At 36.3% G+C, this 24,106-nt stretch overlaps 1 protein-coding gene across 1 annotated transcript in view; it reads right to left on the bottom strand.

The window, feature by feature from the left end:
* Nucleotides 1-24,106, bottom strand: part of CNTN5 (contactin 5) — a 1,066,495-nt gene that overhangs the window by 29,269 nt on the left and 1,013,120 nt on the right. The window contains exons 20-21 of the mRNA XM_081099170.1: nt 23,621-23,855; nt 13,574-13,683 (exon numbers count right to left, since the gene is read on the bottom strand). Of these exons, the coding sequence (XP_080955296.1) occupies nt 13,574-13,683; nt 23,621-23,855 (345 nt within the window). The remainder of the gene's footprint in view (nt 1-13,573; nt 13,684-23,620; nt 23,856-24,106) is intronic.

Raw genomic sequence — 24,106 nt, 5'->3', positions numbered from 1 at the left:
GCCTGGAATCAAACCTGGGACCCTTCAGTCCACAGGCTGTTGCTCTACCCACTGAGCCAAATCAGCTAAGCCAACACTCTTTTCTTATGTACACCTAAATTCAGTCATGCCCTTCTACTGAGAGTTTCAAAATCCTCTGTATGGGGGGCACATTTCCCATGGAAGATGAATTTGTTTTGGTCAGGAAAGTTTCTGCTAGCCTCAATTAAGTTAATCTCCAGCTTTTCAATGTCCTGAGTTTAGCACTAGGTATAGTTATTAAATTGGCTATTCACAATCAATATTCTGAGATATACTGGCAGTCAGTATTATTAGGTTGCATGCATATTAGTTGTTTTGTGCCCAGAGGTAATTTTACTATAAAGAATGCAATTTAATGAATCAAATAAGATAAATAAACAATGCTTAGTTAAACTCTTGAATATTTATGAGGCAGTTCAACGGTGATTAGAGGATATGAGGTGAGGAAGTTAAAATGCAGCAGGAACACAATAATGAATATAATTTACTGAATGAATTTGTACCTATTTTTCTTAGAAGCTGTCATTACTATCTAAATAAAATATTCTAAAGAAGATTGAATATGGTTGAATTTGTTCTTAATCCATGTAGTTTAGTGTAGGTCTTTTTTACAAATGTTAGTTCCTTTCCCTTCTTTACCTTTTTTTACTTAAATAATCTAAAATACAGTATACTGAATAGAGAAAATTCTTTGAGTACTTTATCAGAACTAATATATTTAATGTTTTGCATGATGAGCTGTAAACATAGTAGTCTCTTAATACATACTAATTAAAGAATAAAAGTTTTTATATGAAAGTTAACCTTCTTAGGTAAGAGAATACTAATTTTTTTTACAAATGATGTACTTAATATGGTCTATGGTTTAACTCTATATAAGGTGTTAGAAATGCAGAGTTCTGAAGGTATATAGTTTTCATATACACATTAAAAAAGACAAAAAGATAAAAATTAGTGATATATCCATCTTAAGGAGTTTGAAAAATACAACAACACCCAATACATTTTAAACCCAAATAAACTAGAAAGAAGCATATAATGAAGGTAGGAGCAATACTTAAGCTAAAAAAAATGGACTAAATAAAAAGAATAAAGGCAAAATTAGTGCTTTGAAAGACAAAAAAAGTAAATCTCTTTTGATCAAGAGTGATAAAAAAGAGAGAGAGAAGGAGAGGGAGAAGAAGAAAATATACAAATTACTGACAGAAACAAAATAATACCACAGATCTTAGAGACAGTACAAGGACAATGAGAGAAATAGTGGCCGGTTGAAGTGGTCATGCAAATCCTGCTCAGGTGAGAAGTAAAAACTCCTGGCAAGCATCCAAAAGCAGATGCTGAAGGAGAATTTACTGTTGAAAAGCTGAGACAGCAACAGCTAAGCCTGCAGCTCTTTTGTTCGAGAATATGTCGCTGGTGCCAGAAGACTGCAGCCTTGCCAGCAGAAACAGCGAAGGATGGAGCTCAGTGCAAGAAAGAGCAGTTGGGAACCTCAGAGGGAAATTCAAGAAGAGAAGTGTAAAAATGTTAAGACCCAGAATGGAGTATAGACTCTGCTCAGATTCTTGGGTGAATGACCAAGTACTATGCTTGCCCAGGGAGAACAGGAGAACCAGATAAAATTGCAGGCAGCAACAAAGAGAAATCTCCCCTTAAAAGAGCTGCATTAAGTGGGATTGTTGAGTTTGCTGCTTTAAACACCGAGTGCATTCTTCAACATGTATCTTCTAAGAAAGCAGAAAAGTGGAAGTTTTTAAAAGCACATATTTTAAAGATTTATAATGAAACATGTTGGGTGAAATTATATGATAGTGAGATTTGTTTCAAAAGAATACAGGAGAATCAATGTTTCTCTCTCATCATTGATGTTTCTATCTCTCTCTCTCCCTTCCTCTCTTAAATTTATATATATATATATATATATATATATATATATATATATATATGGCTGATTTGGCTCAGTGGATAAAGCATCAGCCTGCAGACTGAAGGATCACAGGGTTGATTCCAGTCAAGGGCACTTGCCCTAGTTGTGGGCTCAATCCCCAGGCTGGAGGCAGCCAATTAATGATTCTCTCTCATCATTTATGTTTCTATCTCTCTCTCCCTCTCCCTTCCTCTCTGAAATCAATATAAAATACATTTAAAAACATACACAAAAAAAGGATACAGGAGGATTAAGTAGACTTGTATATAAAACAGATTTTATTTTTTATTGATTTCAGAGAGGAAGGGAGAGGGAGAGATAGACATATCAATGATGAGAGAGAATCATTGATCGGCTGCCTCCTGTATGCCCCATACTGAGGATTAAGCTGCTGCAACCCGGGTTTGTGCCCTCACTAGGAATCAAATTGTGACCTCCTGGTTCTTAGGTCAATACTCAACCATTGAGCCATGCTGGTGGGCTATTTGTTAGTTTTTAATTTTTGAAAATGTTCTATAGAGTCAGGTCTATTCATAACATCCAAACTTGAAAAATCCTAATGTCCCTCATTGGTAAAATGCCAAATAAATTGTGGGAAATGCATACAATACAGTTTAGAAGAAAGCATGTGACAATATGAATGAATATCATATTTCATGAAAAATAAAAGGCATAAAAAGCTCCACATGATTCCAAAACTAGCAAAACCAATCAGAAGTCAGGATACTTTTTTGGAGAGAGGTAAGAATAAGGATGGTGACTGTAGGAGATCCAAGGTGGGTCTCTAGTTTTTAGTAATGTTTTGTTTCATGACCTGGATTGTGGTTGCATGGGCATGTTTACTTTGTAGTAATTCATTGAGTTGTACATTTAGATTTGTATACATGGAGATTTAAAAATGTCTTGCACTGCCCTGACCTGCACACCAAAGGGTCTCCGGTTTGATTCCGGGTCAAGGGCATGTACCTGGGTTTCAGGTTTGATTCCCTGCCAGGATCAGGACTTGTACAGGAGGCAACCAATCAATGTGTCTCTCTCACATCAATGTTTCTCTCTCTCTCTCTCTCTCTCTCTTTCTCTCTCTCTCTCTCCCCTCCCTCACTTCCACTCTCTCTAAAAAAGTCAGTGAAAAAAATATTCTTGGGTGAGTATTAAAATAATAATGATAATAATAATAATAATCCTATTTAATAATAGACAAACATGGTAATTGACCATACCTTCGCAATGCCTCCCATTGGATAATCACCATGATATGCAAATTAACCGCCAACAAAGATGGCGGTTAATTTGCATACATAGGTTCCAAGCAGTGGAGCGAAGCCTGATGGCCCTGGGGCCTGCAGAGCAGTGAGGCCTCATGGCTCTGGGGCCGGCTCCGGCCGGAACTCAGCCAGAGCGAAGGCTTGGGCCCTGGGTGCTGGAGGCAAACCAGTGCCAGCAGCCAGGGGAAAGGAAGGCCTATTGCACGAATCTCTTTGTGCAACAGGCCTCTAGTAATAATAATAATAATAATAAAGTCTTGCCTTTTGGAAATAAGGTCTCAGTCACTAATGAGCAATTAGTCAATTAATAATAATTGGCATTTTTATAAAGTATGTCTTTTATAAGTATTCCTTTTTCTTTTTGTATTCAAGCACTTTATAAAACTTCTCCATTTCTTAGTATAGTAAGCAAGACCATATCTATATCTGTCTGTTCAACACTCATTGAATTAGTATCTCTCTGCCCCAAGTACATTGTCAGTTGCTTAAGATATAAACCCAGCCCTCAAAAGGGAAAATATTGTGTTTTAATTTGATAATTATCAAATGGGTCAATCTAACAGAATGCCAACAAAGTATTTCAAGTATTTGTAAAATTAAGTGAGTTGATGTCTACATTTGTGATTTCATTTTTTGCATGGGTGCTCTGAGTGTGCAAGTGTGTATTATGTGATAGAGAGTGAGACTGGATGGACGTATGTTATGAGCTCAGGATGACTGAGTTTAGAAGTGAGACAACCCCTGTTTAGAGCTGGTCCAGTAGATTCACTTGTATCTAAGTGTGAAGAAATAGAAAATGCCTCTGAATATGACAAAATATATTAATACTCCTTTTGGTTCTTTATGTGAATAAAACAATATATTCAGGCAAATATTCTAATATTCTTGAAGAGAAAATGGTTTCTTTAAAATTTTAATAAGAAAATATTTGAGAAGTGGTTTGGGTTAGAAAATTTCTTCCATGAAGCAATGTATCCAGAAGCAAATGAAACAAACACAATAAACTGAATAATTAATTGCTTTCTAAAAGAACTCTGCAGATTTGCCTTTCAATGGAACAGGGGAAGGGGAAGTTAAGAAACTGAAATGTTACTTCTTGCTAATTTCCTGCTAATTTTTGAAAAAACAGGTTTAGTTAGCCTCCCAGTCTAAGAAAATACTCCAAGAAGGAAATAAAATAATAGTGACATGAAAGCTATTTGATTTAAATCAGAGTCCACAGAATTTTAGAAAAGGAAGAGTAGAATTGGCGTCTTATTTTGTTCTTATGGTTTATTTTTTATAGTCATATTTTTATATAGTCATAATAAAAAGCCAAAGAGAATCTGTAAAACAGCTGCTACCCACACACCATATGGAAAATAAAATAGCCTTTGCTTTAGCCTTTTGGTGACTGGCTTCATTTCAGCTTCTTTTCCTCCTTTAATGTGTATCTGAAATTCCATTTTACACACACACACACACACACACACACACACACACACACTCCCACGCCCTGATATACAAATTAAGTGAAATCTTCCCAGTGTGAGTTAGTGTCAAACATCAGTGAGATCCATTTGTTTATGTGTCTCCTGCTCTGATGATTAGAGCCAAATCATAAAATAAAATTATAAGAAACAATCTTATCTCTCCTCCCTTTCAAAAATCCCACTGCAACTTATTTTGCCGAGCAAAACACAATTGGTGTCTTTTCAGTGCAATCAACAAGTGGAAATGGCTCTAGAGACATGTCTGAGATGAACTTCTGAGTTTCATCTCCTCCAGAAAGTCTAAAATAAACACGTGAAAGTTTTGAACATAGCCCAGGCAAAGGAGATGCTAGGGCTGCCTTTTAGTGAGAATTATAAAGTGGGATCAGTTATTTGGTCTTTTGTTCCTCTTAATAATAAACACAAAAATTTTAGAACTGAAACTAAGATACTGTGCATTTCTCCCCCACTACAAAAATACATTGTTGCTTATTGTTGAAATTATCTCAGTCATTAAAAAATAATGTTAATAATACTCTTACACAAGGCCACAAAAAGTACAAGCACTATAAACCTGGTAATCATGGGGGGGGGGGGGTGTTGTTATTTTACAGGTACAATATACAACAATATTAAAAATAAATTAGTCTAGAAAAATTTTCTTTTTAATAACTAAATATTTTCTTGATTTATTATTTTATTTAGAAAAATGGAGGGCATTTTAGGAACAGAAGCATATGCTCATGCAAACAGAAACTTATACCCATTTAGGGCATAGCTTATTCCCACTGGTGTTTCTTCAGAGGATCTGGATGGTAAGAAATCCTGGGGTAATTATGGATATGAGAATTGTATTGTCCCAATGCCTTTCTCTCTCTCTCTCTTTTATTAAAATTCCCCATAAATATCCTTCATTATTAGATTGAAGGCAGGACTAGATCTTATTACTATTTGTATTTCTACTGCCTAGCACAGTGCTTGATACTTAATAAATGCTGATGGGGGGGGGGGGATGAAAACACTAATCATCTTACATTCCATTGTCACATAGTTACCTTCAGTATTCTTCCTGATCTGGGAAAATCATAGGAAAGATGATGAAATGTGGCCTTATCTTTCTTTACTCCCCCTTCCTGCCAGACTAGCAAATGCACTGATTCTGTATGCACATAGAATCACGGCGTCATAGAAACACCTTGAGTGGCTCTGCTCTAGGATTCGGGAATTACCATTCACAGGACCCTTAATGCTGGTGGCTTCATAAATTCAAAACTGAACCTAATAATTTACTTACAGTGGCCAATGACATGAATGGCAATCCAGAAGGGACAGTCATGGTTATTCATGAGTCAGACATTCAATAAATACAGCTCATTTTCAATTTTCAATCATGCTGCTTGTCATACGTTAGAAATTTCACATATCTCAACGCCAGAGCTTTCTATATTTAGTCTCTGCAGCCATGAAATCTCAAGCTACTAACATGTAAGCTATTCAAATTCTCAAATGGTGGTTCTAAGAGAATGTCAACAAAATTGTTTAAATGTTTGTAAAATACAATGAGATGGATGGGTGTCTAAATTTATGATTTCATATTCTTTTTTATTTCCTCTGATGGCCATTTATGTGAGGTAGTGCTAGACTTGTAGAAAGCAGCCTTAAAAGCTTATTGAAAAGACCATGTTGTTTTCCTTTCATACCAAAGTCCTACTCTAGCCTAATTATGACATTTAAAAACACACATGGTTGGACTCACTTAGCAAATAAAAGGGATGAGATTACTAAAAAGTCCTGAAGCCCTTGCCATTCAAGTCATGTTCTGGTGGGTTTAGGGCTGTCATCCTTCTGACTCTATCTTTATGCACAGCATTCCTAGGTAGAGCAATTAGTCTTTTCATTAACAAAATTAGCCAATTTGATTTGAATTAATTGGTTAATGTATTTGAAAGTGTTGTTAGTTGCAGATGAATATAGTTTAAGTCAAAATGCTTGGTTCGTTATTTCTTACATCGATTAAGACTTCCTTGTAAAAGATAAGAATGCCATTGTAGGTAGATTATTAACAAATGGCATCAGGGGGAGCCTCCTACTGAGAGCCTTACTGCTGCCCTATAGAGTAGATCAAGGAAAAAATGTCAAGACCAAGCAAAAGGAGCTACCAGGACTTAGATCAAGACCTTAGGTTAGGAATAAAAGCTAAAAACAACAACAAAAATTGAAATAGAGTTTCCCTTGTTGGACTGTGGACTTTGTAAAGGCAGGGACTGTATCATTCTTCCTGATTATTTAACTCACACACTGCACCAAAACATAGCAGCAATTCAATAAATATTCGCTGATTAAGTAAATGAGTGAATGATAAAGATAAATGAGATTCAGACAAAACACACAGAAAGTCAGATCAGGGACATACGAGATCTGAATTTGACTGCCAATCCAAGTCACAGAGTCAGACTGCAAGTCAATTGAAGAGCAGAATGAGGACAGATGAGAGATCAGTGATAGAGATTTGGTCGTGAGAGATCAGGTAAGCATATGAGAGTTTTAAGGACTTTAACTGCCCTTGACAATGTTCATTTTCTCTGCAAACGACACTTGTTCAAGGGCAACCTTCCATGACTAGCAGAACAGAGAACACAAAGATTTCAGAACCAAGTGAACCACATGGAGCTTCAACTTTGATTATTTATTAAGGAGTAAACATTGAGGTGTTATCATTTGTTAATGCAACATATTCCAGAGATACAGTTTACCAATATCAAAATGGCAGTTGAGTATGTATTTAACAGAAACCATATCCCAGAAGAAAATAAATCTGTGCACACAACTACAGAAATGTGTTCTTATTTTCTGTTACCTCTCCTACTATTCTGGGTATGTCAAGGGAAATTTCTCATATAGAAGTCTCATTGTGACTTCTTTTAACTGCTTTTTTTAACTCTTCTCTGAGGCTAAAATAATTTTCTGCAGTGGTCAAATAGACTCACTTATTGTAATTATTGACAGGTGCAAAAACATATTCATATGTTAGGTCTGATTCTTCACCATCTCTGATACCAACATTGAAGAGTTGTGTATCACATATGTGTATCAAAACACCTTGGGACCCTGACAAAAGACTTAGAGGATTCACAACAAATAAAACTGTTGCTGGGATGAGAGCTCTGATTTGAGGTTCTCTCTTCCCAAATTGTTGTCACTAGTAACAATTAAGATAACAGTAGTATTCTTTGGGGTATTAGATGCTTATTGCCTGAAGTAACTAAATTGATAACATAAAAGATACTTATTTCTTATTTGATTATGGAAGTTATCTGAAAATCAACAGTAGCCTTTAAATCCAATAGACATCTCTCTATATATATAAAGCCAGTGACCAGAATGCCAGAAAGTCCAGAATGACTGGTCACTGTAACGCCCACTGCATTTGGCCAACCAGCCCGATAGGGGGGCGGGTTGGCCAGATCCCACCCGTGCACAAATTCATGCACTGGGCCTCTAGTTTAAAATAAAATACAAACTCTTTCCATAATCTCCATATCACTATGTAATCTTATCTCTGTCCACCTCGCTCTCTGACTACTTTTAATTTGTCTAGATCTTGCTTAATCACTTAGCAGCTTTAAACATAGTAGGCTATTTCCTTCTTTTTGATCAGCAATTTTAGTTTCTTTGGTACCTCTCATACCTGGGTTCTCTGTCTCCACGCCAGTTTCATGCTGATTGCTCCTCTCTAGCTAAACATTGAAATTCTGAGTGCATCAAGACATAGCTTAGCACCACCCCCCGCCCCCATTCCTCCTCCCATTTCTCCTTTCCTCTCCTCTCCTCTGGAAATTTGTCCTTAGGTGCTTTCACCTAGTACAATGGCCTTAAATACCACCTCTATGACTGCCACCTTTATGTCTTCAGCCCTGATCTCTTATTAGAGTCCAAACTCACATATTTTACTGCTTAACTGACTTATTCTTTTAGATTTCGAATCGGCATTTGAAATTGAATTTAGCCAACATAGAATTATTTTTTACCTTGAAATCTGTTCAAGTCAGTAATGTAGGAATCATTTCCTTTTCATCCACATTTGATCAGTCAGCAAATCCTGTTGACCTGCCTCTAAAATATGTCCTGTTCCACTGTTAGGACCTAGTAAGTAACCATTATTTCTTGCTTGGATTATTGTGATAACCTCCTAATTTCTACTCCTGAACTTTCTCCTCTTCTTGTATTCTTCACTAAGAACAACCAGAGTGATGTTTTAAAAAAATGTAAATCAGACACATTTGCCCCAACGGCTTTCCATTGCACTTGAAATAAAACACAAATTCTTTCTATAACATATATATTCCTACATAATTTGTCTCTGTCCACTTAACTCTCCTATTACTTTTAATTCCATTCACACCACTGCTCACCAAGGTGCAGTAGCTCCACTTCCTTCTGTTCCTTAAAGGAACCACATGTGTTCTACCTTTGAACTTCTATATGTATTCTTACCTAAGTTTATTTTACTCACTTGTTTGCTTGTTTATATTTTATTTGTCTTTCCCATTAGAATAAAATATTTATAAGAGTAGAACATTTTCTAACTTATTCACGCATTTCAATTCAGGGGGAAAAAGAGAGGTGGCCCTGAACACCACCTCCACTCCTTTCAAAATGGCACCTAGTGCCTTTGTAGTAGCTAGCTCTTTCAGACATTATAGGCAAAGCTGCAATAATCAAACAAATGACTCATAGGAATATATATATTATTTGTTTTTTTGTCACCATGCTTAGAATTCTACCATTAGTAAATACAGCTAGGAATGCGGTTGGGATAGAATAGAGGAGAAAGATAGTGGTGAGATGAAATATTCAGCTTTAGGGTGTTACTACCTTTCAGTAATATTTAGTTGGGGAGATCATTTACTAAGAGAAAAGAAAACTCATAAAGAAATAATAAGATGATGAAAGCCATAAGTTCCAGGGTAGGTATGGTGAACAGAAGAGGTAGAGTTCTCCTTAAAGGGATGAAAATGCAGAACAGAGAGGATGGGGATGATGTTGATAAGCTTTACGTACATCACACTTATTTTTAAATCTGCATGCAACCATACAGTTATGAGATAGTCTCAATAAAAAAATCATCTTTGCTGGTTATATTCTACTTAAAATAACAGTTAATGTCATAGTTGGCCACTGAAGTATATGAAGTTTTAATTATTTTCTGATTATAAAAAGTATACATTTAATTTCCCCATTAAAAGATATTGACCTTTTTGGTAACAAGATGCCATATTTTTAAAACTACAATTTATAATGCACTATAAAATTAGCATAAATGTTCCTGTGCCCTTGGATTTTATGTTGTTTCCATATGTAAAAATAGTTGTCAGAATTTGAGTTGATTTATTTTAACTTAAAAAAAATGTGGTCATTGTGATGATTGTTCTAGAATTTGATGCATTTCCTATTAATGTTTGATCCTTAGAAATATTCCCTTTTTGCTTGTGATAATTTGTCATTTTGAATGAAATAGGCTTAGTACAAGCATTGTGCTCTGACACTTCTGAGTGCTACTGTTGAATGATCTTGATCCTGCTCTCCAGTCAACCTTTGATCATCAGCATTCCGTGAAACCTCACAGAGAGCTGTTATTACAGTAAGTCATGGTGAGAGCACCAAGATCAGCGGGGTCTCTGCGTGCCATACCCGCTGGGCAATCTTAGGCCTCATCTTTCTGAGTTTCCCAGGAGCATTTGACTTAGAAGCTCACTCCATCTTAAAATTCCTCCTTTGGCTTCTGAATTTCTTCAGTGTCTCCCTTAGTTTCTTTGGCCAGATCCTCTTTCTTTCCTGAGTTCCAAATGGTGAGGCACCAGAGGGTCAATTCTCAGACATTTCTATCAACACCCGGTAAGCTCAGCCAGCACATGCATACAAACCACCTACACACTGATGATTCCTCAGAGCTACAGCTCTAACTCTTACCTTTTTCTTAACACAAAACCCACTTGACAACTATTTCTGGAAATAAAAAGGCTTACAAAGTTTAACACATCTAAACAGAATCCTTGATTTTTTTTTCCTCTGAAAAATGTGCTCTTCTCTATTTCTCATATATGTAATTGATATGTCATTCACTCACTTTCTTGGGTCAAAAAATCTCTGAAATTATCTTTGGTAATGCTCCACCTTCAATTTATTATCAAATCCTGTTACACCTCCAATTCAAAATGTATCTTAAAAGGTCCATTTCTCATTAACTCCACTGCTACGGTTCTAGTTGAAAGCAACCTCATTGTTACCTAGGTTGTACTAACTGTGCTGTTCCTCCTGATGTCAACTCTGAGGTCTATTCTCTACCCTCTAGACTGAAAGAGGCTTTTAAATGTCATATCCTGACTTGACTCTTTAACACCCTTTAATGGCCTCACTTCATAATTAGGATTAAATCTGAACTCCATTTTTTGCAGGTCACAAGACCCTGTGTAACCTGGTTTTATCCTGGTGATTTCTCCATCACCATGCTGCCAACCTCCCTGTTGTTCACTGCTCTCTAACCAGAATCTCTTCCTTTTTGTTCTTTGAACAAGGCCTGCTTGCTCTGACTTCAGAGCCTTTGAGTTTGCTGCCCTCTCTGCTTCTCTCTCTCATTTGGTCATGTTTCTACTCAAATGGCAAAACCTCAGAAACAGTGACTTCTCAAACCTCTAAAAATAGCTGACTCTTTCACTCTCTCTACCTTCACGTCCAGTTTTATTTTCTATACAGAATTTATCATCACTTGACATTATGTCACACACTTATTTGTTAGCTTGTTTATTGCTTGTCCCCACTACTACAATATAATCTCCACAAGAACAGCGACTTTATTTTTCGGTTTATTGTTCTATGCCTAGCATAAAATTTAGTATTAGTAAACCTTCAATACATATTTGTTGGATTAATAAATGAATGGTTTATTTTTTAGGAAGACAAGAATTGTGCACAAGTCTAAATCATATGTGATCTTTGCAGGACCTCACAGAAAACTGTTATTACAGGTAAATCATGGTGGGAAAGTGAAGGTCATGCTCTGAGGGCAGGCAGAACAAAGGTGGAGAGGGACTGGCTGTGTGAGAGGAGCACGGCTTTGACCTATAGGAGACCGGATCCTCATTCCTCTGCACACCAGAATACACTCTGTGGCTTTCTAAAAGTGTGCACACCAGACGCTCTGATGGAGGGGTCGAGGTGGACCTATATTTACAGAGTTGTTTTAGGTTGGTTTCCTTAGAAGCAGAGCTTGAGACAGAGATTTGAGTGCATTTGATTTATTGTGAGCGTGCTTACAGTAGACTGTAAGGAAGGGAGGAAAGGAGAATGTGAAAGAAGAGGGAGCTGAGCAAGAGTGTGGTCCCAGGTAATTTGGTCCTGGTCGGATGCACCCAGCAATGCTCCAAATTATAAACTGCATCATAAATTTGTTTCCTCCTTGAGGAAGGGACTAGTGTCAGTCAGAGTCAGCCATTGGCCTTGGCTTGGGTTGCCTTTTGTAGGGAAGGTGACTTTTCAGGTAAGACAGTGCCCCTCAGGAGAGGGCAATTCTCCAGAGAGAAGCTGAGAACCATTAGCCAGCACTCACAGCAGCTGGGGGATGGTGCAGTGGCCCAGTGAAGGGGAGTTGGGAAGAGCACCCCAATATCTTCTATATTGGTATTAGAAGAGGATGATTGTGAAGCTCAGATATTCATTCACTCAACAAATATATATTGTAGGTGCCATGAACCAAGTACTACCAGTCCTGGTGATCAAACATGGTTCCTGAAGCATGGATAGGAAAAAGAGTGATTTTAATAAAATGAATGTGCAATAATGATCAGATAAATGCTAAATTACCTATCACCAAATAATGAATTGAAGCAAGACTGTAGAGAAGAATCCATGATTTTTGTATAGGTAATTTGTCCTTATACTAGTACATGGTCCTTGCTGTCACTTAGAAATATTGTAAAAACTCTTTATCACAGTAATCATTTTTTAATGCTAGCTGTATATTATTCAAATAGTTCTCACACATTATTTAAAAACTCTAATAGAATAAGGAAAAGCTTGTGTTGGTGTACAAGTTCTATACTTGATCATTTTTCAAAAATCAAGATGATTTTCTCTTAGTGGGGTTAAAACAGCAAAAAGAAAAAGAAAAAGTTTAAAGGCAACTGAGATATTGGGTTGGGTGCTAATTCTTTCTTGTCTTTTAGAAATTACCCCCCAACCACTACCCCCAGTTCTGGTGAAGGCAAGAACAAGAGCTACGTGAGGCATAGGGATCTTGTTTTTGTGGAATACTCAAGTTCACAGACTGCCCACACTCCTGGAGGCTAACATTTCATTAAGTTGATGAGTTGTTATAAAATGTTCACCATTATAAGGCTGACATAACTGTGTTTAAAAATAGGAAAATTTAAGGAATGAGAAGTCATTTAAAAAAAAAAAGCACAGATCACAAAGCTCCAAACAAATTTGAGAATTTAGCAGTAGGGGGTAAAATTTGCCAAGGACAATATAGTAGAAAGACTTATTTTATACATTTAATTATTAGAGGAAAATATACAAAAAAAATTCTTAACAACCAATAAATTGGATAACAGTAAGTAGCCACCTGTAGCTATTGAAATAGGTTTATTTTCATCTGTCTTTTTATAAAAAAAAATCTTTGCATGGTGCTATGGAAACATACTGAAAAATAAGCCAGCTAATGAGCAACATAATACATGTCCATAAAATAGTATATTTCTTACTTTCTTTGCCACCAAGAAAAATTTCAAAGGAATGTAATTCTGTTAAAATGTCACCAAACCAGCTCTTTAGGAGAACGTGATGCCAGCAGAAATAACAAGGCTTGTTTTCAATAATTCTGTTCATACCTCAAATCCCTGTGGTCTTCCTAGGCTCTCTTTCAGATGTTTCCATGCAATAAGAATCTCTGACATGGACACACTTGTAGCTTTGACATCTGTGGGAGCGGCACTGGGTTCTGTAGGAAGGAAAGTGGAAATAATAAACCACAATGGTAGCAAGTTAATGTCCATCAAAGGTGTTACTTTTTCCACCATCTTTTTGCAATGAAGTGCTGTGGTAGTTCCAAAAAACACCGGATAAAAAGACGATCTTTTTGGATTTCTATACTTCGGTCAAGTCTCATCAAACCTTACCAATGACGAATCTAGGAAGACGAGCAGAGAAGATCTTTGTCCTTGGATTAACTAGGGCATTTCTGGAGAAGTTAAATTGTTTGACTTAAATTGCCTGCCATCTCCCATAATGATCAAAAGCATGGACTAGGTGTCAGGATTGGCCTTTTTTTTTTTCCTGTGCTGTTTGCATTCAAAAACATTATATATTTATTTACCTTTAGGCAAGTAGCTTCATCTTTTCCTAAGCCCAGTGCCCTCATTTGTAATGTGCGCATAATAAGAGTTTAGCTTAGAGATTTTTTAGATTAGTTTTAATTGGAATAACACATACAAAATATTGAGCACAGTCCTTGGTACTTAAAATATTCATTCACAAAATACCAGTTATTATCATTTTATTTTTTTAGCCGTTGCAGGCACAAAGAGTCTAAATTACATGAGTTGTTTTGTTGTTCCAACCACAAAACCACATTTCCATGATTGTATAAGGAATATGTTATGAATCACGGTATTTAAAAGGCATGAGCTGACTTTTAAGACAACTGTAGGGCGAAAAGGAACAGTCCCTGAAGGTCTCCAGGCTGTTGCTATGCTCAGCGACATTTTTCACTATTTTTTTTCCAATGCACCATATCTGACTGGCATCCATCAAGAGCAGCACTTTGAGGTTGCACTTGATGTGAGGAAAAAAATATTTTCAGCTTTGACACTGTGGAATCATAAATACTATGTCACAAACACATATTCAATGAAATGACAGAATAAAGGCTATACATTAGTTCAAATAGTTCTGTACAAATTTGATTTAAAAAACTATCCCTTAAAAACTGTAGAGACTTTAATATTAACTCCATATCACTGGTAAGAGCTCAGATTACTCTGTTGAAAATGTTTTTTTTTGTTGTTGTTGTTTTTTGTTTGTTCTAGATTTAGGTAACCATATGCCAAAGACAGAATTCTAAATAAAAATTTTAAAAGTCATTATGAGAAATATAGAAAGAATTCTAACAATTTTTTTTTGAGATTTTTCCATTTCCAATAGAAGGTAGTCACACATCTATTTGGAGAGCCTATGCATAGTATTAGTTCAGAAATATCAATCAAACATCTGCCTTTGTTATTGTAAAAGGAGTCCACAGAAGATTTTCAAAGGTACATGTCTGCACAGAGAATGATTTTCTTTTGGCAAAGCATTCATTAAGATCACATGCTATGATTGTGTTAATTCAAAGTGCTGTGGTGAATTCACATTAATCTTTTCATGGAAGCTGACATAAATTCCTGTCATGGTATAAACTTTAATTTCTCATTCTGTCCCTCTTTGAATATATTTTATTATTTACATTTGCTACTGGTTTCCCTCATATCACTTTGCAACTGCCTGTTATTAGTACATTTACCAGATTTTTAAAAAAATTCTGGGGAAAGCTTCTACTATTTTATTCTAAAATTCAGGTAGGCAGGCTTGCAAAAAAAGTTTTTTCATTGCTATTTAACAGAAGTAAGATTCTTGATTTTGCAAGTAAAGGAAAGGAAATGCTCATGTTCTTAAGATGTGTATACCCTGATCTCCAGGAGTTCAGATATGATCTACGGATTTCAAAGACAGCCACTCAGGGTAAACTGGCTATTTGGAAGCAGTTTTACTTATCTTTTAAATCAATGAATTGCAGAGATTTGTATGCCAAATGCCTCATTCCAGCTTTTATATTATTGAAGCAATTACATCTTTGTCAAAGGAGATTGCAGGGGGATAAATAATTTCAGAAGCACAAAATATGTGGTTAGGTGGGCAGCTTTTATATTTCTTTCCAAGTCTAGAAAAAGTATTTCTCTATCAGCTTTCTGTAGCACTACACAAATATAAGTATTTCTCAAACAGACATAAGAAAGTTTTAAAAAAGTAAAAAATAAGAAAAGTTAAAAAAGATAAATATTCAGAAACCTATTTCTCAAACAAGCATCCTGATTTCTATTTATAAGCTATGAGGATATTAAATCAGGGTCAAACCCAAGCTGACATTTCACATTTGCATTCTTGCAGGCTAAACATTATAGTTGCATCTAATTAAATAAGGGTAAATATATCAAGAACTGAAGAGTCATTTTTTTTTCATTTGTTTCACCTTCTAGATGTAAATAATAACAGAAGTAGGTGTACATATTACACCAAAATAATACCTAAACTTGAAATTTCAGCAAGTGAAATCATAATCTCAGTCAGTTTACTTCCAAGGGTTTCAGTATGTGCCATTTATAGCCAAGTGAATATTCTTGTGTGAATCAAAAAGTTTGTCTGTAATACTGCACTGAAGGCCTGGGAGGGGGTAGAGTAAGATGGAGGGAGTCAATGGGAAGAAAAAGGAGACATCTGTCATACATTCAACAATAAAGATAAATTATCAATCAATCAATCATTTCAAGCTCTAACAATAAAGTTTGTCTGTAGGCAGGAGTAAATGACTGGGCCACAGCATATCTGGGTTGGATTGGAACTAGCTATTTGGGTATCCCATTGTCCCTGAGTGATGGAAGGTCACAACTAGAAAGAATTTTCCAGAGACACTTGGATCAAAGCTCCCAATGGATGGGCAGTTGGTCTCCAGTCATCTTTTCTTTGCCTAAATAATGTATTAAGTTATTCTAACATTTCATGTAAAAATAAAAACTTCTGGCTTCTTTGGGGAGAAACGGGTAATATCAATCCTGAATACTTGGGTGTTGGTAGATGAGAATTAGCAGCTGGCCCCATTAGTCAGGGCATGTTCTTTCAGACGAGTCCCTATTTTATCACACTGAGAATACTTCACTTATTTCTATTTCTTACCTGACCTCTATAGGCTTCGGGATTATAAATCTATTTTAAACACATGTACTCATTTTGCAGAGGAAAAATGTGACATATCTAAACTCTGCTTCCAGCTCTGCACGAGTCCCAACTAGAACTCATGTCTCAAGAGTTCTTTCCTCTGTTGTAAAATGGGCACCAAGGAAGTGGGCTGGCTCATTCTCCATCTCTAGTCAGTTTGGGGGCATGGAGAGAGATTTTATAGGAAACATATATAGGTCACTCTCTCACTGCCCAATGACCTCCAAATAACTGACAGAGTAATGAATGGAATCAAATTAAAAATAAAGAGCAGCACAGCAGTGGTTGAGTGGTTTGATTTCCAGTTGGGGCACATGCCCAGATTGTGGGCTTGATTTCCAGTGTGGGGCATGCAGGAGGCAACAGGTCAATGATTTTCTCTCATCATTGATGTTTCCATCTCCCTCTCCCTCTCCTTCTCCCTTCCTCTTTGAAATCAATAAAAAAAATATTTAAAAAAATAAAGAACAAGCAAAATAGATAAGGAGCAAAAACAAAGGTAATAATTGCCAATTTCTGAGCATTTGACGTGTCAAGCCCTATTCATATTTCTTATATGTATTAATTGATCCTCTAACAATGCTACTGTCACTATTTTCAGATGAGGAAATTGAGGGGCAGAGAGATAAGCAATTTGCCCAAGGCCATACAGCTGCAAGTGGTTGGAGAGAGGTTTTGAACAGGGCAGTTAGGGCTAACCACTATGCATTCTGCTTCTGTGTATGTGTCTGTGTAATACACACCCTTTGTTATTGCTCTCTCTTCTCCTTGCCCCTCCACTGCTGACTTCCCTCACGACTATTGATGTTGGGATCCCCACCTGGGCTCCATAAGTCTTGCCAGAAACTACCTAGACCTCCACATTTCCTATTTAACCTGCCACGAGCTTACTATAAAATTTTAAAATCTTTTATGGAATTTTGATAAATTAGAATCATAGCTACACTGCTTCTCATAGATCCTGTCACATTCACACATCTCTAAAACTCTCCTGATCTGTAAACCACAGGATGTTTCCTGCCACTCTCACTTCTATTATACTCAGGTCATTTGATGAAAATTTAAGAATCTATTTCTGAGATCTTACTCATGTTATATTTAATAGACTCAAAGACTTGAAAAGATATCTCTCTCTGATATTATAATGAGGGCATGGTTAACTGCACTCCAATCTTGGCATAGGAAATGGACAGACTGATTGATAGATTTCAGTTTCTGTTAGATTGAAAATTTGGAACAGCATTACCATGTTCATGAATTTAGATGATACATTTGTATTAAGTGACCTAGCAGCAGGACTTCTCCAAGTAATATGGGGGGCTGTGCTTGTAATATTGATTATACATCTGACTTCCCAGGAGCAGTGGGTAACAGCATTAATCAAAGGAGGGTTTAATAAACTCCTTGGGAGAAGGGTTATGGTTTCATTATTTAAAAATTCAGTGAAAAAAGCTGTAGTTGAACTTTTACAGACACTAATCCAAATGGATCATCTGGCAAAGACAGGAAATTATATCTTGTATTTTACAATGAATATGCCAATTTATTAATTTTCAAGTTCACATAAATCCCACTGAGCTCAGTTTCAGCTAAAAACTGATTGGAGGAATAACACCTCATGAATGTTGGGTTTTAATTTGAGCTGTGGTATCTCCATTCGCAAGGAGATAATTGCATATGATTTTCTGAAAATGAGGAGAGGTTTTTGGTTTTAATAAAAAGAAAAGCAGCACATATGCCGGAGTCCATTCATTGTCTTCACTAGCTGAGTTTAGACAGAGACCCCCCAAAAGCTAGTAACCTTTGAAGTTCTAGCAAAGGTCAGAACTGTACACCACCCAGTTAATTTAGGTAATAATAGTTGAAGCATCCCCACCTTAGTTCCCTTAATTCCTTAGATACTTATGTAGATCCTTGTTGATTATTGTTAATCAGATACTCTGCCTACTCCCGGAAATCTATTGATGAGCTAATCAGATACTTTGTCTATACCTGAAAATTGTCTGCTGATCTGTGTGTCATTGAAACCTCCTTACCCTAAGGGCTACTCCAAATCAATAAAAGATTGGAGCAGCCTGAGCAGTGGTGGAAGTCCTTCGGGACTTGCCCGCCTGGTCCCCCAATATTGCAAAATTATCTCGTGTCTTTTTCTCTCATTTGTTGTGCGGCTCCTCTTTCAGATACTGAACCCTACTCCACGCAGAACGTGGAGGGAGTCTTACTCGACATCTGGCGCCCAACGTGGGGCGTGGGAAGGAAACACACAACACACATATTTTACATACAAGACAAAAGCAAAAAACAAAAACAAGAAACACAAAAAACACCACAACAATAAAAACCACACACACAATACACCAAAATGCTAGAAAAGGCTAAAGCTCATCACAAAAAAATATTTCAATCTATAATTAATCTATATTGAATTTTTCCATATTTTTCTGTTAGATGTAATTAAATGTTAAGGTTATCTCCATTTTCCAAAGCTATAGTAATAAGAATTAAATGGAAAATGGGTGTAAGTTTGACAAGTATGTCTAGAAATATGGAAGTAAAAGTCAATCTGATTTTTTATCTAGAAAAATATCACTTTTATCACTTCTACCATATATTTTTAATATCACTTCTGTTGAAACTTTGCTAGTCTTTAAAAACATTAGAACTGTTTCCAAAATGAGGGTATTGTATAGGATTATATCATACTCTCATATCTGAAGTCAAGTCAGGGTTAGTGCGTATGTAAGTCTTGCTTGATTTAAAGAGTATAGGTAATCAATAGATGTGCAGTGTGCATGGAAGTGATGTCAGATGCTGCTTGGCACTGATGGAGCAATTCAGGGTTACTTCTATTGCGGAAACCATGGAGCTTTCTGACAACTCTAGGGCAACAACCAACCTCAGTGTCATGAGTCAAGGCATTTCCCAAGGGATTTACTAAGTATCAATATGTATAAATGAGTAGTTCTCTTAATAACAGATCACATTCAAGGTTTTCACTATAATAATGTAATTCTTACTTGAATTTAAATAAGCTTTCTTGAGAGGAAAATGAAAAGATGGGAGTATAGGGAATGTACATCAACACCTATGGAAGTGTGTTCTGCATGTGAGATGCCATCCATGTGCCAGCGGGAAATGGGTAGCTAACTGGTACTGTAAGGTGTGTCTTGTAGTCCTTGTGGTTTGTGGTTCCCTCCAATCAACATTAATTCTGTTAGCTGCTTCTGATTCCGCATCTGGGACATGTTTTCTTCCTGATTTGATGTCAGCTCTAGGCAGGTATCGGATATTTCTGATATGAATAGAGAGAACTATGCCCATAAGCAGAACTAGAGAGCCATTTTCCTCCTCTTATTCTGTATATAAATATAGAGGGATTTTAGGGTGTAAACAGGTGAACTAGGTTAATGAAAGAACAAACATGCAGAATTTGTCTTATGGGGAAATACAATCTCCATCAGATCAGCTGGGCCTCAGATGGGACTATGATGACGAAGGTACGCTGTGAATCTGTATGAACATCCATAGGCAGAGGGAGGCATCTGCACTGGCATGAGTCCAGTATTATTTTATACATTTATTACAGGCTTTGACTCTTTAAAAATGGCTCAATCTGGAAAACCTTTACTCCTCTTCAAGTAAAGCAATTTGCCAAGTGTTTAAAAAAGGGTGTTGATTTCCTTCTTTTTAGTATATAACAAAAGTGGGGAAAATTAAAAACATTGAAATGAATATTTTAGGATGTAGAATAAGTTGACAAAATTTCAGTTTTAGCTTTGTAATGGCTTCCAGAGATGTTCCAGTTCAAGACTAAGATTTTTTTACATGGAGGAAGGTAAGGGTCAGAGAGATGGGTAAACGGCCCGGGGCGCACAGTGCGTGCGAGCAGACTGAACTCGGGCTTTGCTGACTCCAGGCACCGGCTCTCCCTTCCCATCGTACTGCCTTTCTTAGTTGACATGACTTACTGATGCTAAACACTTTACTCATATTTACACACAAAGTTCCAAATTAGTAAATTTAATTAGTGAACAAGTGCCAAAATATGTTTGAATTTTGTTGTCAGAACAAAGGCAGATTCTATCCAGATTTAATTTGCTGATATTTTTCATATTTCAGTCTACCACAATAAATGAAATGTTACTATGAAATGTTACAGTAACAACCTCAGTGTCTTTGAAAGAAAATATGCATATTTCCTATCTAGTTTGAAAGAGAAATCTCCAAAGGCAAACCATTTCAAGTTTAAGGAAACTCAGTATAAACAACCCATGGTAGCTGCTATAATTCCATTTCAAAGCAAAAGTTGACAAGGAAAGTACAATTCTGGATTTCTTAAAGGCAGCACTGGTGTTAACATACAAAACATGTGCACAAACGCCTCAAATTCATCTTATGTAACCTTTGGGGCTATGTGCTCGATGATTAGGTTGAAGAAATTTTAAGGCAACAAGAGTAAGCACTTCCTGAATAAAACATGTAGTTCAAAATAGACTTTTGGTGTAACATAATACAGAATGTTATTATATATAATAACATAATACATTAATAAAATATTATTATATACATTCCTGATGATATAGTATAGGGTAGTGGTTAAAAGTATGAGCTTTGGAGTCATACACACTTAGGTTCAAACACCAGGTCTGCCACTTAACTACAGTCACTTACAACTCTGTCACTTCCTGGTGTCAATTTGAGCATGTTCCTTAACCTCTCTGAGCCTCAGTTTCCTGAAAAGTAGATTGAGGCTTGAGATTCCTACCTCATATTTGGTTGTAAGAGTTAATATAACTAATATAGTCCACCAGCTCTATCTGAAACACATCAGACATTTGAGATGTTAAGTGCATGGGTACGTCATTGGAACATCTATAATTCATTGTTATTACCTGGTTCTTCACTTTCCTGGTCATTCTTTTTTTAATATATATATTCTTTATTGATTAAGGTATTACATATGTGTCCTTACCCCCCCATTGCCTCCCACACCCCTGCTCAAGCCCTCACCCGCCTGGTGTCTGGTGTCCATTGGTTATGCTTATATGCATGCATACAAGTCCTTTGGTTGATCTCTCTCCCTTACCCCCACCCTCCCCTACCTTCCCTCTGAGTTTTGATGGTCTGATTGATGCTTCACTGTCTCTGGAACTGTTTGTTTGTTTTTTAATATATTTTATTGATTTTTTACAGAGAGGAAGGGAGAGAGATAGAGAGTTAGAAATATCAATGAAAGAGAAACATCGATCAGCTGCCTACTGCATATCTCTTACTGGGGATGTGCCCGCAACCCAGGTACATGCCCTTGACCAGAATCGAACCTGAGTCCTTTCAGTCCACAAGTCTGGATCTGTTTTTGTTCATCAGTTTATATTGTTCATTATATTCCACAAATGAGTGAGATCATGTGATATTTATCTTTCTCTAACTTACTTATTTCGCTTAGCATAATGCTCTCCAGGTCCATTCATGCTGTTGCAAATGGTAGGAGTTCCTTCCTTTTTACAGCAGCATAGTATTCCATTGTGTAGATGTACCACAGTTTTTTAATCCACTCATCTGCTGATGGTATGTAGGCTGTTTCCAAATCTTAGCTATTATAAATTCTGCTTCTATGAACATATGGATGCATATATCCTTTGTGATTGGTGCTTCTAGTTTCTTGGGATACATTCTTATGCTAGGATAAACTTTCTGCCTCTGCTTCAAAATCTGGCTCTATGTTAGACAAATATAAGGCAGCTTGTTTTGAAAAACTACGTCTTACATAAATCAGAACCTACTTTTGTGCTTCAATATATAAAGGGCCTTATTTATAATCCCCTATGAACTCCAGTACAAAAAGATGAATAATTCTCTTCAGCTTTTTAAGTCACAAATGTGGGCACAAAAGAAGTATAAAGGCCAGTTTATAAAGACAATCATTATTTGGAAGGTCAAGTAAGTGTTGCCTTTGGTGGAACATTTTCTCAGTGATTTGTCAAATTTAGAAAATGGAAGGCATTATTTTTATGCTCAGGGCCAATGGAAAATTTGCACTTGAATAGAAGGACTAAGAAGAAAAGCTAATTTTAGGGTAAGATCTATCATGCTTTTTCTCACTGAGAAAATTGGATTTTTGTTTTAAAACTTGACAAAGCCCAGGATTTTGATGAAGAAAGACGAGTAATGGGTTTACTGCCTGCTAAGTCCTGCCTACCTCATGGTTTTATATTGAGAATTACATGAGATTAAGCATATAAAGGCAGTGTGCTACAGAAAAATCAAGGATTTAATGATTACACAGACCTGAGCTTATTCTCAATTACAAACTGTGTAACCTTTAACTTTTCTGAATTTGAATTTTCTTTTATCTATAAAGGGGATAATAATGCCTATTAGGCAACATTGTCAAGGGGATTGAAAGATGTCACATGTGAAAACCTTCCAACAGGAAACCCTGTCTGAAACTTCTTTGTCAGTGCAATGTGGTGTGTATGACATTAGTCATAAATACACATAGTTATTGTTCATATAAATGGTTTCTTCATTTAAATTTATTTTATTTAAATTTAATGTGTTAAAATATAAAATTATCTACATTTCAAACCATAGACACTTGGTTAAATGACGATCCAGAGAATAGAATACACTACAGCTATTAGTAATATTGTTATTATCATGGAAATATATTTGCCATATATCATTAGAAAGTGAAGAACATGAAGTAACAGATATGGGATGATCAATTTTGTTAAATGAAAATTATTTGGAAAAATATATCTAAAAAGTATAGTGAGACTATAGGTGAGCTTTATTTTCATTTTGGTGTATCTGTATTTTATAATATTTGTACAATAATATCTTACCCATATAGCAAAATAAAATATTAAAATATATTGAATAAAAATAAGGATAAAGAAACTGACCTCCTTCAGCTGAGCAGATGACCACAATTTGACTGAAAGGTCCATCCCCTTTATTGTTGTAGACACCAACTTTCACTTCAAAGGGAGTAAGAGGAGGAACACTTTCATCTCGATAAATGAACTTCGAAGCTTCAGAGGATGTCACCATTTTCTCCTTCCACCCGCGTGTTCCATTGGGCCTGAAAGCCACAATATAGCCAAAGCCTTCCCCATTCTGAAACTCTTCAGATACTGGCTAAAGAAGAAAAATGCAATTAATTATAAGTGAAATAATGAATTAAAAAATCCACTTCTTCCAAAAGTTTAAATTTTAAAAAACTATGGATAACTAGAGAAAAGGAGACTCAAATCTTTATGGTACACTAGAGGCCTAGTGCGCAAATCTGTGTACAGATGAGGTCCAGCTGGCCCACCCTGATCAGGGCAAGGGGGCTGATCAGGGGTGGGGCTGGCTGGGGGAGGGGACATGGGTGGTTGGCAGGCAGC

This window comes from Myotis nattereri (genome assembly GCF_964212035.1).
Source record: "Myotis nattereri genome assembly, chromosome: 9".
Lineage (NCBI taxonomy): Eukaryota > Metazoa > Chordata > Mammalia > Chiroptera > Vespertilionidae > Myotis > Myotis nattereri.
Note: the sequence above shows the minus strand (reverse complement) of the source record. Positions and strands in the feature narration are given on the sequence as shown.